We start from the raw sequence: 13,045 nt of genomic DNA, 5'->3' as shown, positions 1-13,045 counted from the left end.
CAATAAAACGTAATCTCTGAAACTCAAACTCATTTTATCACAGAAATATAAGCATGATGATAAGCTGGAGAAAAAGAAAATAAAAGCGAGAATATAAAGATTTTATAGATAGCGCATGTACGTCTGCAAGATGTCTGTTAAAGATCTCTTGATCTGGAAAGCATCTGCTGTGTACAAACATCTAACAGACGTCTTTCAGATGTCAGTTTTACATACATTCTAAATCATAAACATCTTAAAGACATCTAATAGACGTCTATTTGACATCTAAAAGGAAACGTCCTATAGACGTATTGCAGATGAGCAAACACCCTAAAAAATACGTCTTGCAGATGTAAATGCAGACATCAAATAGACGTCTCCGAGATGTATGTGTGCTATCAGGGAATCCCCACACGGTTCAGCCTTAATAATCATGTGTATTATAAATCGATTTCATTTTAATAGGGGTTTGCCATCTCTACATTATTTACATATTGCCCCAAAACATTAAACTACTGTAATGGTTTGGACTGAATATGCAGCCGTGATGTTTTTGATAATCTTTGTGGATTTGGTGGATGGCACATCGAAGAGAGAAATATCCGCTTGTTAACATCGTGTTATTATATGTCGTTTTAAATATTTGCTGTATGAATATCAATGAAGCCCATCCTATAGCAATTCATTCAGCTCGAATCCAACATCAAAATGTCACGTGCGTAAAATGGCATTTACTCCATTTCTTAATCAGTGAAAGGTGTTTCTCATGTTCCGTTAAAATCATTTATAACATTTTAATTTATATAATTCAGTTGTGTGGATGCAGTTTCGCAGTATTTGTCGACCGTGTAGGCTACACTTCAGATGCTTCAGCTGCTAAAAACAACGCTTATGTCCCGTAAAGGGTTTCTGTCCATGAATAGCCTATATGAAAACAGTTTGCAGAACTATTTGGCTGCAGAGAAATAAAAACACAGGCAAGAAATGTTCTGACTGGTGGATGAAGATGTAAACGTGGCCTTTAATCGCGCCTTGAACAAAGGACATAAATAGTTTTACAGGCAATAAAAGGTATTGTCCGTCAATATGTTTTCGTTTTTCTTCACTCCTTGTGTCTTTCATTGGACACTCCACTGTAAAAAGTCCGGCACTAGAGATGATCATAAGCGGCGGTGGAGGGAGGCGGCGCTCGCGCGGCTGAACTGTAGTAATACGGGGAACCTGCAGGGGGAGACAGGGAGTCCATAGAGTATACTGAGGAGCCAAAGTAGAACATTTGTTATATTATTTTGTATTGTTGAAACTTCAGTTTGTCTGCTCTGTAATTCTAATTAAATCACGAGCTAGAGGGCTAATGGCCGTCTTGTGACTGTGGCATTATTTCTTTCCACAGAAACGTTCAATAGCCGGAAGACACAAAAAGTTAGGAGGACATGTGACTGAAACTTTATGCAACAGTTGAAGGGCAAGGCGGTCCCATTTGGGTGTATACAGGTAGTTTTTTTTCACGAGCTAGAGGGCTAATGGCCGTCTTGTGACTGTGGCATTATTTCTTTCCACAGAAACGTTCAATAGCCGGAAGACACAAAAAGTTAGAGGACATGTGACTGAAACTTTATGCAACAGTTGAAGGGCAAGGCGGTCCCATTTGGGTGTATACAGGTAGTTTTTTCCCCATGTATAGCGAATACCCTCTACTAGACCAATGGTTCCCAACCCTGGTCCTGGAGGCACCCCAACACTGCACGTTTTGCTTTATCAAACACACCTGATTCAGGTCATCAGCTCATTATTAGAGACTTAAAGACCTGAAATTGGTGCGTTAGAGAAAGGAGACATGCAAAATGTGCAGTGTTGGGGTGCCTCCAGGACCAGGGTTGGGAACCACTGTACTAGACAACCATAACATTGTGGAGACACTTAAAGTCCTCAGAGACACACTGTTGATTCTGCTCAACGTACCTAATATGCTGGAGTTGGTGAATCTCCAGGCGTCACTGTAGGAAGTGTATGGCGTGTGGCTGTAGGTCTGGCCCGTGTATTCTGGCCCTGCAGGTGAACACACATCCACAGGCGAACACATTAAACAAGACACCAGCAACAACAAGCATGCAACAAACAAACTCCTTGAATGACAACAGATTCAGACTTAGGCTCTCGTCCTGTAAAGTGTTGTGCGAATTCGTCTGCACTTTCAGCAGCTTGAGCTCTAGCACATCATTCACTTGGTGGTTAGAGGCGCTTGTAAACCATTAATCCCGCAGGCTGGGCAGGTGGACGGCTGCTCACTGGTGCATACAGTCAGTCTGCTTTAGCGTCTCTCCATCCCTCACTTCCTCCTTTAGCCTTTCATGCTCTCGCCGCCTCCCTCTGCCATTCTTTTTTTTAACATTCCAATATCTAATTGGTAATTATGGGAGCCGGATTGAATCCCCCCCTTCAGTGAGTAATTGTGTATGAACGCTTCCTCTCAGCAAGCCCACCAGAAAAATAATAAATCAGACCCTCTCATTTCGCGCTTGGCAGGGCAGACTTCATATGAAAAAAGAAAAGTGTATCAGAGTCTGAGCAGCTCCATCGAGCTCTGCTGCGTTTGCCTCGCACTCCTCCTACCGTTTGTTCCTTAATGGATATACTCTCTGTATATGCTTTCCATACAGATTGTGCATTCATTCACGGTTTGCATTCCACCTAAGACTGTCTTTCTCTCCATCTCTCTGGGACTGATAGTCATGATCCCTCAGTGGGGCCCCAGTGTGGTTCCTGTGGCGCTGTGTGGTCGGGTGAGAGGGGCCGCTGCGGGCAGCAGGGCGGAACTCCTGCCCCGTTCCCCCCATTCGCCCAGACCTGCTATACCACAGCAAACCAGCTACTGATTAACCCACCCTTCCCTCTGTTAATTTCTAAACCGCCCTCCCGGCACTCTCACACGCTCTGTGCGCTCCTCACATTCATACTGTACCATGTTTATCACCAACTGTTTCAGAGAAACTGCACTGATGAGAACGCAGAATCACAAAACTAGATTTTTACAATTCCTGAAGTAAATGCGAATGCCTGTGTGAAACTCACCAATACTGGAGTGTTGCTATGCATTCTCTTTGAGCTCACTGAGCAGATGTTTTTATCCAATTGAGGAACATCACAAGTCATTTGTCATAAGAACCAGATTTAGAGCATACAGTGGAATTGTTAAATCTAAGCTAGACTACTACACAATCTAAAGTAGGGGTGAAATGAAGAACGGAAGACAGATTATTCTTTTAATAAATAGGAATCACAGTAAGTGTCTATGTGGTTGTGGATTTGTTGTGCAGTTGCTAGGCTGTTCTGGGTGGTTGGCTGGCTCATGCCCTGTAGTCCTGTGTTATTGGGCAGGTCAAAATGAATTGAAATTTGAACTCTCTGGGTAAAATGGTTCAAGCTTGGTGGTTCAGATACAGTAAATTCAACATAAGAAAAATAAAGAGATTACAACTGCAAAATATTCTCTGAACAGCCAGTGTCATTTTAACTCTTTCCCATATTTAAATATTTAATGTTAGAATTATAAAATTAAGCAGATATGTAAGTGTTGTTTATTGCAGCTGTTATTGAGCACATGACCTTCTATTACGCCAAATACATACCAGAAACAGTCTGGTTGACTGACAGCCTTAGCTGTAACACATCTACATCAAGTGATTAGTGCCTTATTTGAATAAATGTGTTTGATGGAAAAAATCCCCACTGAATAGTGATACTTGCCTTAAAGGGGTCATATGACATTGCTAAAAAGAACATTATTTTGTGTATTTGGTGTAATGAAATGTGTTTATGCGGTTTAAGGTTAAAAAAACATTATTTTCCACATGCTGTACATTATTGTTTCTCCTCTATGCCCCGCCTTTCTGAAATGTGTTGATTTTTACAAAGCTCATCGTTCTGAAAAGTGAGGTGTGCTCTGATTGGCCAGATATCCAGTGCGTTGTGATTGGCCGAATACCTCAAGTGTGTGACGGAAATGTTACGCCCCTTACCATACTGTGATGCCATGTCCCGGCGCGACGAGACAAAACCAATAAAACCCATTACAAAACGAGGCATTTGTAGCATAATTACTGATTATAATGACTTATACTGTCTTTTTACGTGTTGCGTTGCATCGCGCCACATAAACATAAAACCGTGTCTGCATTTGTGATCGAAGAAACGACAAACAACAAGTGCGACTCTACACTGCTCAAAACTCGCGTTTGAATCATCAGTGGCAAATCCTTTAAATATGAAAACGTACTTACAGGCTGTGAGTCAGCATTATTTGTCAGAACACCTGCATTGTAGTCTACTCTCCCAGGAAACAGTCCTCGTCCTCCTTAAAATGCGCTGCACACATCTGAATATTTGGTTTGAACTGTTCTGGAACAGTGATGTTAATACAACTTAACCACTGATTTCGAGTTGTGTCCTCTTTTGGAAGACCAAACAAAGTATTTTCGCTTTCGCAACGAAATACACAGCGTCTCTACGACATGGCGGCGGCGGCAGCAACAATACTACAGCGAGAATCAAAGTTACGCCTTCTTTCTTTGCGTGAACATTTGGGATGCAAATCTTACCACATCGTGACGCAGACATGTACGAGTCTTAACTTTTATAAAGAATATCTCATTGGGTTTGAGACTTTAGTCTTTGCAACTTTAGGGATCTTATCTATTCACAAACAGCTAGTAACACTCCAAAGAGAAAGGAAAACTTGAAATCGCATCATATGACCCCTTTAACAAACACCGCTAAATGCATGAGAATTCAAAAGGCTGGCTCACCTGCTACCATCCCAGTAATGGTGGATGACGAGAAGCCTGACTGCGTGGCCGACGGGATGTGTGGAGGATAACCGGGCAGCATTGAGCTCGCAACATCTCTGCCTGAAACAGTCATCAAATCCACTCATTGTTTTGTCTCACAGTATCGAAAACACCGGACAGGTGGGGAAACTGGGATGATGGATGCATGAGTGATTTGTGATGTTTTACCTGCAATGAGCGGCGGGCTGCTGAACTGCCCGTGCACTGGGGCATGATGGGAAAATGAGTTGAAGCCATGAGATAAATGAGTGGCATTGCTGCAGCTGTTAGCGATGGGCACTGATGACGGAGCCGAAATGGAAGTGAGCTCCAGGAAGGCTGAATTAGCGATGATGTTGGGGGAGGGGCTTGAGCTGTTCACCTCAGGTGACATTTCCTGTTTCAAACAGAGTGGGAGGGGCTGTAGAGCTTCTGAGGCGGAGCACGGGTCGACAGACAGGTGGAAAAATTAATGTATGAATGTTAATTGATGTGCAATGGAATGGATTACAATAATCACAGACAGCATAAGCACATATGCAAAACAATGACGAAAATGGCGAATACAACAATCAAATATGAATTATACATTTGGGGAATACAGGACTGAGCGGTTTGCTAAATGAACTGTGTAATGTGTTGCTGGACATGGCACTCCGGAAGTGTCTTTTCATACAGTAAATGTGACTCTCTTTTTGTAAATATCGTTCTGATTAGGAGAATAAATGAGGAATTAAAGGCTTTTACATATGAATTGTGGTTATTACCTGTAACCACTGTGTATCCCTGATGTGCTGCCAGGTTTCGACTGATAGCTGAAGCACTTTTACCCTCGTTCAAACTGCCATTGATGAGCGAGAGAGGATAGAGTGACTGCAGGAGAGAGAGAGTCAGTAGCTGAATATCTGTGTGCATGCGCAGTGATTGGGACAGCGTTTTGCTCCAGTACCTGCTCTGTTTTGCCGGCCACGGTCTGGCTGAATGTGTCGGAGCTGTAGTGGTGCCTCTCAAAGCCACAGTCCAGGTGCTGGGAAGGGAAGTGTTCGGTCCTCAACTGTTTCCGGGGTCCGCTGCCACTGCCCTGAGAGTCCACACTGTGCCGACAGCTCTCCTGATCACCTGACACGCAAATGGAAGCTCATTATTTCTTTACTGATAATGGGACTCTCTTTAAAACATTGTACCATACAGACATTTCTGCAAAACCTGAAAAATGTGCCACATTTGTTCTCATCTCAGCCATGCATTTTTCCTAAACCCATCTCCTAACCCAACCTGGAAATTAATTTAATGTTTCAGGATCAAAATTATGCCTCATGCAAACAGCGGAGCAGCATCATTCAGTATGTCATGGTTCATTTGTTAAACTTTGATATGTTTGGTGTCTGGAGGTTCTGTCATCATTCAGTGCTGTCTGAATCGGTGCATTACAGCACACTAATAGTCTGTAAGACTCACTGTCATCGCGGCTCCTCTTGCCCTCAGCGTTGGTCTGTGGGATTCCCAGCAGGCCGCTGATGGAGTAGGTGGAGCCTAGAGAGTCCGACTGAGGAGATTCTGGAGGAGTGACGGCTGAACTGGGAACTGTAAACCAAACAGACTTTACTTTAACTGCACTGAACTGAAACAGATATTATTGTGAATTGTTAGTGTATGTTCTTACTCAGTGTATGTCCAGGACTGAGGCCTTTACTGTCCAGAGGAAGGTTGAATGGCTGTTGAACTTTTGTGCGAATAATCCTTTAAGAGAAGAAAACAGTGGGTTAACAAAGTTAATTAAGAAGGAAGATTAAATTTGCACAAAGAAAATTAAGGACTAAATTCTAGGACCATGATGATTTTCAAGCACATTGACGTTCTGTGGTGTGTAATGTTCTTTGATGAGGTTTGGGTTCAGTACCTGTTGATGGAGCTGACGCTGGGCACAGTGTCACCGTCACAAACGCCCTCGGCCAGCAGTCGGTCTCTGATCTCCCACGCAAACATGGTCGGGTTCTGACGCTTGTACTCCGCTATCTTCTCCACCACTTTAGGAGTCGCCACTTTCGGCTTTGAGCCCCCAATGACTCCTGGTTTAATGCTGCCCGTCTCATAATACCTGAAAGACAAACGACCATTAAAACAAAACACACACACAGCTGCTGACTGCTTTCACAGCTTCCTTCTGTCACCCGTCTGCTCACTTATTCTTCATTTATTTCTGCTAGATTCGATCTACTCTACTCTGAGTCTGCTCACTCTGCATGTGTATATCATGCACTGTGCTGTATATCGTCTTGTAGATTGTATATTGTGTGTAACGTTATATATGTGAAGTACTTGATATGTGATGGTTACTTTAGAGCAAATCGGCACCATGTTCTTGCAAGTGCAGCTTGGTCAATACATGTACAATAAATGTACATCCTGATTCGGTATGTTTGGCAGCGGAGCAGAGGAGACATAACAAATACTAAGTGAGGAAAAGTAGAAAATAAGTGAATGTGTTTGGCCCATCCTGTTGTTGTTAGAGTGTGTGTGTGTGTGTGTGTGTGGTGCGTGTGTGTGTGTTCGATGTGTTCCAGTATGGGCTGCTCTGGACTGTTTACCTGCCCAGGATCTTGCTGACGCAGCCGTGACTGACCCTCAGCTGGCGGGAGATGTCACAAGGTCGTACGCCCTGGTGCGCCATGTCCACGATCCTCTGCCGGATGACCTCCGGGAGCGGGCGTCCATTCACAAACATGCCACCTAGTTGATTAAGACCCCCATGACCTGGGGGTGAAAGGACATGAACAAACATAAACATCATGCCAAATGTATGAGAAAAACGTGCACAATGAACACTGCCTCTGTCAGCACAGGTGAATTTAATTGGCCTCATTACAGAAATCGAGGTTTCTTTGGGTAGTTACCGAATCACATTAACACTCTTCTGAAAGTTATGTACATTCTCAATAGTGTCCTGAAGATAACCTTTCCAGATTCAACAAACTTGACAGACTTAAACAGATGTCATCTACTAAACTATGTCTTCAGCATTTCCGATGTTTCCTCAGTTTCTATGAACACACTCAAAACGATCACATAAAGCTCCAGATCACCAGGCTAGAGTACTGTAACCCGACAGCTTCTGGTCTAGACCGCTCTGTATAAGTTTTCTGGAAAGATTTTCCAGATATGTATCTCATGCTCCTGTGGGACACAGATGTCCTGTAGAATATTTGGATTTACTGACTGCATTAAACTCGTCTCAGATATAGAAGAAATTGTAAAAATAATAATAATATATGAACTGATGTCACCTACTGCTATTTCCAGTTTTAGCCATTAACGTTTTGGTGTCTTCAAGTGTAAATAACCTATACTAAGGCAATTAAAACTTACATGTAAATATAAAACATGTAACATTTTATCAGAGGAAAATAATAATATTTGAAAGAAATTCATCCTTTGCACTGAAATAATGGAGAGAGGGGCTTACGTCTAAACATTTTAAATATTTAAATATTAAACATACGATATTCATAAGGAAACTATTGTTCAGTAATAAGTAATAATTTTACTATTATAATTGTTTTTGTTTTTAGTGTCTGGATAATAGATTTGATGTTAAGCAGCAGATGTTAATGTTCGTTTTTCGTGTTTTCGCCATGCGCCCTTTTGTGACGAAATTTGTCCGCGCTCGTGTGTGGTGCTGCGCCGCACCAGTGACTCTCACAAGCGCCTCACTTTTAATTTAACCCATTCAGTCTCTTCTTCCCCTTTTGCTCTTTTGCAGCTTTCATTTCCACATCAAACGGCGCTATTAACGGTGTTAGCGGAGTGTGTCAAACTCTCCTCGCCAAGAGTCAGCAAGCGACAGGATATTAAAGCAGAGAAACCCCAGGAGAATAGACACACACACACACACACACACACACCTTGCAAGTGCAGCTTGGTCAATACATGTACAATAAATGTACATCCTGATTCGGTATGTTTGGCAGCGGAGCAGAGGAGACATAACAAATACTAAGTGAGGAAAAGTAGAAAATAAGTGAATGTGTTTGGCCCATCCTGTTGTTGTTAGAGTGTGTGTGTGTGTGTGTGTGTGGTGCGTGTGTGTGTGTTCGATGTGTTCCAGTATGGGCTGCTCTGGACTGTTTACCTGCCCAGGATCTTGCTGACGCAGCCGTGACTGACCCTCAGCTGGCGGGAGATGTCACAAGGTCGTACGCCCTGGTGCGCCATGTCCACGATCCTCTGCCGGATGACCTCCGGGAGCGGGCGTCCATTCACAAACATGCCACCTAGTTGATTAAGACCCCCATGACCTGGGGGTGAAAGGACATGAACAAACATAAACATCATGCCAAATGTATGAGAAAAACGTGCACAATGAACACTGCCTCTGTCAGCACAGGTGAATTTAATTGGCCTCATTACAGAAATCGAGGTTTCTTTGGGTAGTTACCGAATCACATTAACACTCTTCTGAAAGTTATGTACATTCTCAATAGTGTCCTGAAGATAACCTTTCCAGATTCAACAAACTTGACAGACTTAAACAGATGTCATCTACTAAACTATGTCTTCAGCATTTCCGATGTTTCCTCAGTTTCTATGAACACACTCAAAACGATCACATAAAGCTCCAGATCACCAGGCTAGAGTACTGTAACCCGACAGCTTCTGGTCTAGACCGCTCTGTATAAGTTTTCTGGAAAGATTTTCCAGATATGTATCTCATGCTCCTGTGGGACACAGATGTCCTGTAGAATATTTGGATTTACTGACTGCATTAAACTCGTCTCAGATATAGAAGAAATTGTAAAAATAATAATAATATATGAACTGATGTCACCTACTGCTATTTCCAGTTTTAGCCATTAACGTTTTGGTGTCTTCAAGTGTAAATAACCTATACTAAGGCAATTAAAACTTACATGTAAATATAAAACATGTAACATTTTATCAGAGGAAAATAATAATATTTGAAAGAAATTCATCCTTTGCACTGAAATAATGGAGAGAGGGGCTTACGTCTAAACATTTTAAATATTTAAATATTAAACATACGATATTCATAAGGAAACTATTGTTCAGTAATAAGTAATAATTTTACTATTATAATTGTTTTTGTTTTTAGTGTCTGGATAATAGATTTGATGTTAAGCAGCAGATGTTAATGTTCGTTTTTCGTGTTTTCGCCATGCGCCCTTTTGTGACGAAATTTGTCCGCGCTCGTGTGTGGTGCTGCGCCGCACCAGTGACTCTCACAAGCGCCTCACTTTTAATTTAACCCATTCAGTCTCTTCTTCCCCTTTTGCTCTTTTGCAGCTTTCATTTCCACATCAAACGGCGCTATTAACGGTGTTAGCGGAGTGTGTCAAACTCTCCTCGCCAAGAGTCAGCAAGCGACAGGATATTAAAGCAGAGAAACCCCAGGAGAATAGACACACACACACACACACACACACACACACACACACACACACAACTATCTAAATGGCGACCTTTCATAGATTTCAGTTGTTTTTTTATAAACAGCTAGTTAAATAAGTACTAACCCACACCATATCCTAACAGAAAACTTACTGCATTTTTACAATAAAAAGTTTTTTTCCCCACAATTAAGGACAAATGACATTTAGCTTACTTCTGAGTACAATTTTGTTTCCAAAATGCTTTTTTTTTCTTTCGTATAGTGCTTTGGCAACATTTTATGTAAACACAATCATGCCAATTTAAAAGTAGGCTACTTAAATAGAAAAAACAGGGTTAACAGATTCCTAATGTTCCTAATGCTGTACTAATTTAAGTTTTACGTTCACTTTAACGCAACCAAATCTTATAGCCTAGTTTTGGTTATGGATTTTAATTGTTTATGTAGCCTACATTATTAATAGAGTTTTTAACGAGTCATGGCCTGAACTACAAAATATATAGCGCATCGCTTACAAAATGATTTTAACTAATTATTTATATTAAAAATGTTAGATCTATTTTGTTTTGACATTATGGACACTTGATCTATGTCATACAATTAAGTATTTGCTCAGCCTATAATTTCAGTACGCAATGGGGGTAAAAACAGTGCGTTTAGCTTAGGAAAACAAGACGAAATTCCAACAAATTTGGACCATAATAATCGTGTTTCAATGAACAACGGAATACAAAAATAATTTAAATTGTACATTAGTTTAAATACACGGAAAACGAAATGTTCAGGTAGAAATATGAGACTGAAATCATGGGGGGTGGGGGGGGGGGGGGCTATATATGATGTTGTATAAAATAATTGAAAACATGTTATAGCAACCTAAATGAAAACTTATAAAACGCACCATTAATACTATCAATACATTCATTTTCATGTAAAAAAGAGAAAGCAGGAAAGCGGCTTTCGGGGTGAAACACAAAAACTGAATGATGTCTCTCTCCATCGCCGCTCTTATACAGTCGTAAATTACTAAAATACCGGCAAAAATCCATGTGTTAGAATGCGGTGTCTGGAGCAGGTTTTACTGCTCAATTGCTATAGGCTCTTATTGTTGAACTGAGCTCCGACGGATTTAAGCCATTAACCTCTGAAGGAAAAGTCAATATCTGTGCGAGTAAAGACTTCATGTCTAACTCCTCTCGAGATTTCTGCTCCCTTCTTCTGCACTCCGATCGCTAGATAAACTATTTAAACAACAACGAAAAATCCAATTCATAGGAAAGTTTTTTAATTTTTTGTAATTTTCCCAAATCGGATTTTTGTTATGAATGTGTGAGGATCTCAATTTGTTATTTGTTATATATAAGCAAGTATTCCTCATATAACATGAGACCAACACGGACCGCTGGAAATATAGTGATATGACACATAACTTCCTATAATAAATTGTCAAACCACTACTGTCAAATTTACATTTTCGATATATTTTATATTTCATAATTTCTATAAATTAACAGTAGCTATTTGTAAAATAAACTAATAAAATAAAAAGGAAGGTCTGTCTGATATTCCCTGAGTAGCCTATAGTTTCTTGAACTGAACTATATGGTAAAATATAATTTAAATTAGGATAAATTTAGACATTTCATGTGATCTACAGATTCCGGTATATATTTCAAAATAACTCGTTTATTGTTTTTACCTCGCCCAGTTGTGTTGGACATTTCTCAGAGAAGTCTTGGTCTCTTGATGTCCTGGTTAAATGTCCGAGTGTCCACTCTCACTTAATTTGCTGTGTTTTAGTCCATATGAGGTCTTGCGTGAAAATATTCCTGCGTTGATAGTTTTATTCCCTGCAAAAGGACATTTATGGTGAACCTGACAGTTACGGCTATTGTTATATATTTATTATTTAATATTTATTAATGACTATTTGCATCAAACAGCCTCTTATATTCGATACTTAAGCACTTAATGTTTAGTCGATGAGTTTTTAACGTCAAGCTCCTCGTTTTTAAAGAGATTTCGCTTGTTTTACTGCGTGTTATAGGCCTAGTGTAGCTACATTATGAGGCACAGAAGTTGTTGTGTCTGCAGTTATCAATAAATTACACCTGCCGGCCCCATTAAATCCACACCAAATCAATGCGCAAAAATGATATCTAATGCATGCTAAGCATGTTTTACCTTTTGGGGAAGAGACGCTTGGAAATATCCGAAGGCTTTTATCCAACGCCAGTGTCAGTTAGAATGGCACATATTCTGTTTGGCCGCTCGGTCGGATGGATTAGAGTTTCTCCGGTTGGCTATTACGGAGCAGTAAGAGCGCCTGACGGGCCCAGTAGAGGTTTTATCCCGGCGGCTCTCTGGCCCCCAGGACGCGCTTCAACCATTGGACGACGGATTTGGGGGCGGTTCGTGTAGCGTGACGTTTGCATCGTAGTGTCGCCCAGACCAAAGTGTACGGATGGATGATTCTGGGTGTTCAAGCGCTCCCAGAACACAACAAAACACCAAGCGATACGTCAACGTTTACGGAAATATTTGTCAAGGATCGGGCTTGTTTTCATTCACCCCCTCAGTGATTAGATGTGAGATGTAACGCGCCTCCTGGGGCGATGTGAACGCTCTCATCGTTCACACACAATTGGACTCATGATTTGCTATAATCTGTTATTATATCATGACAAATACCTGATCCCTCACTTGATGGATACCAGCACTTTACAGTGGTTTACCTCAGCTCTCTGTTGACAGAGCAGGCGACAAAAAATATATAATTAGGCCTACTGGATTTTATTTATTTATTTGACTATTGTTTAATAATAATAAT

General features: G+C 41.0%; 1 protein-coding gene across 1 annotated transcript; it reads right to left on the bottom strand.

Moving 5' to 3' along the window:
- Positions 1–452: 452 nt before the first annotated feature.
- Positions 453–11,936, bottom strand: pax8 (paired box 8). The gene is made up of 11 exons (XM_016250910.1): positions 11,915–11,936; positions 8,938–9,079; positions 6,709–6,906; positions 6,472–6,548; positions 6,267–6,392; positions 5,758–5,927; positions 5,576–5,681; positions 4,998–5,240; positions 4,788–4,889; positions 1,945–2,031; positions 453–1,203 (listed from the first exon to the last, which is right to left on the bottom strand). Exons 1-11 carry the CDS (start codon positions 11,934–11,936, stop codon positions 1,133–1,135), a joined length of 1,344 nt encoding a protein of 447 aa, XP_016106396.1. The 3' UTR covers positions 453–1,132.
- Positions 11,937–13,045: the final 1,109 nt, after the last annotated feature.

The sequence above is a fragment of the Sinocyclocheilus grahami genome, unplaced genomic scaffold (assembly GCF_001515645.1).
Source record: "Sinocyclocheilus grahami isolate Dianchi unplaced genomic scaffold, SAMN03320097.WGS_v1.1 scaffold1014.1, whole genome shotgun sequence".
Classification (NCBI taxonomy): Eukaryota; Metazoa; Chordata; class Actinopteri; order Cypriniformes; family Cyprinidae; genus Sinocyclocheilus; species Sinocyclocheilus grahami.
The sequence above is the reverse complement of the archived record's forward strand: the minus strand, read 5'-3'. Positions and strand labels throughout refer to the sequence as shown.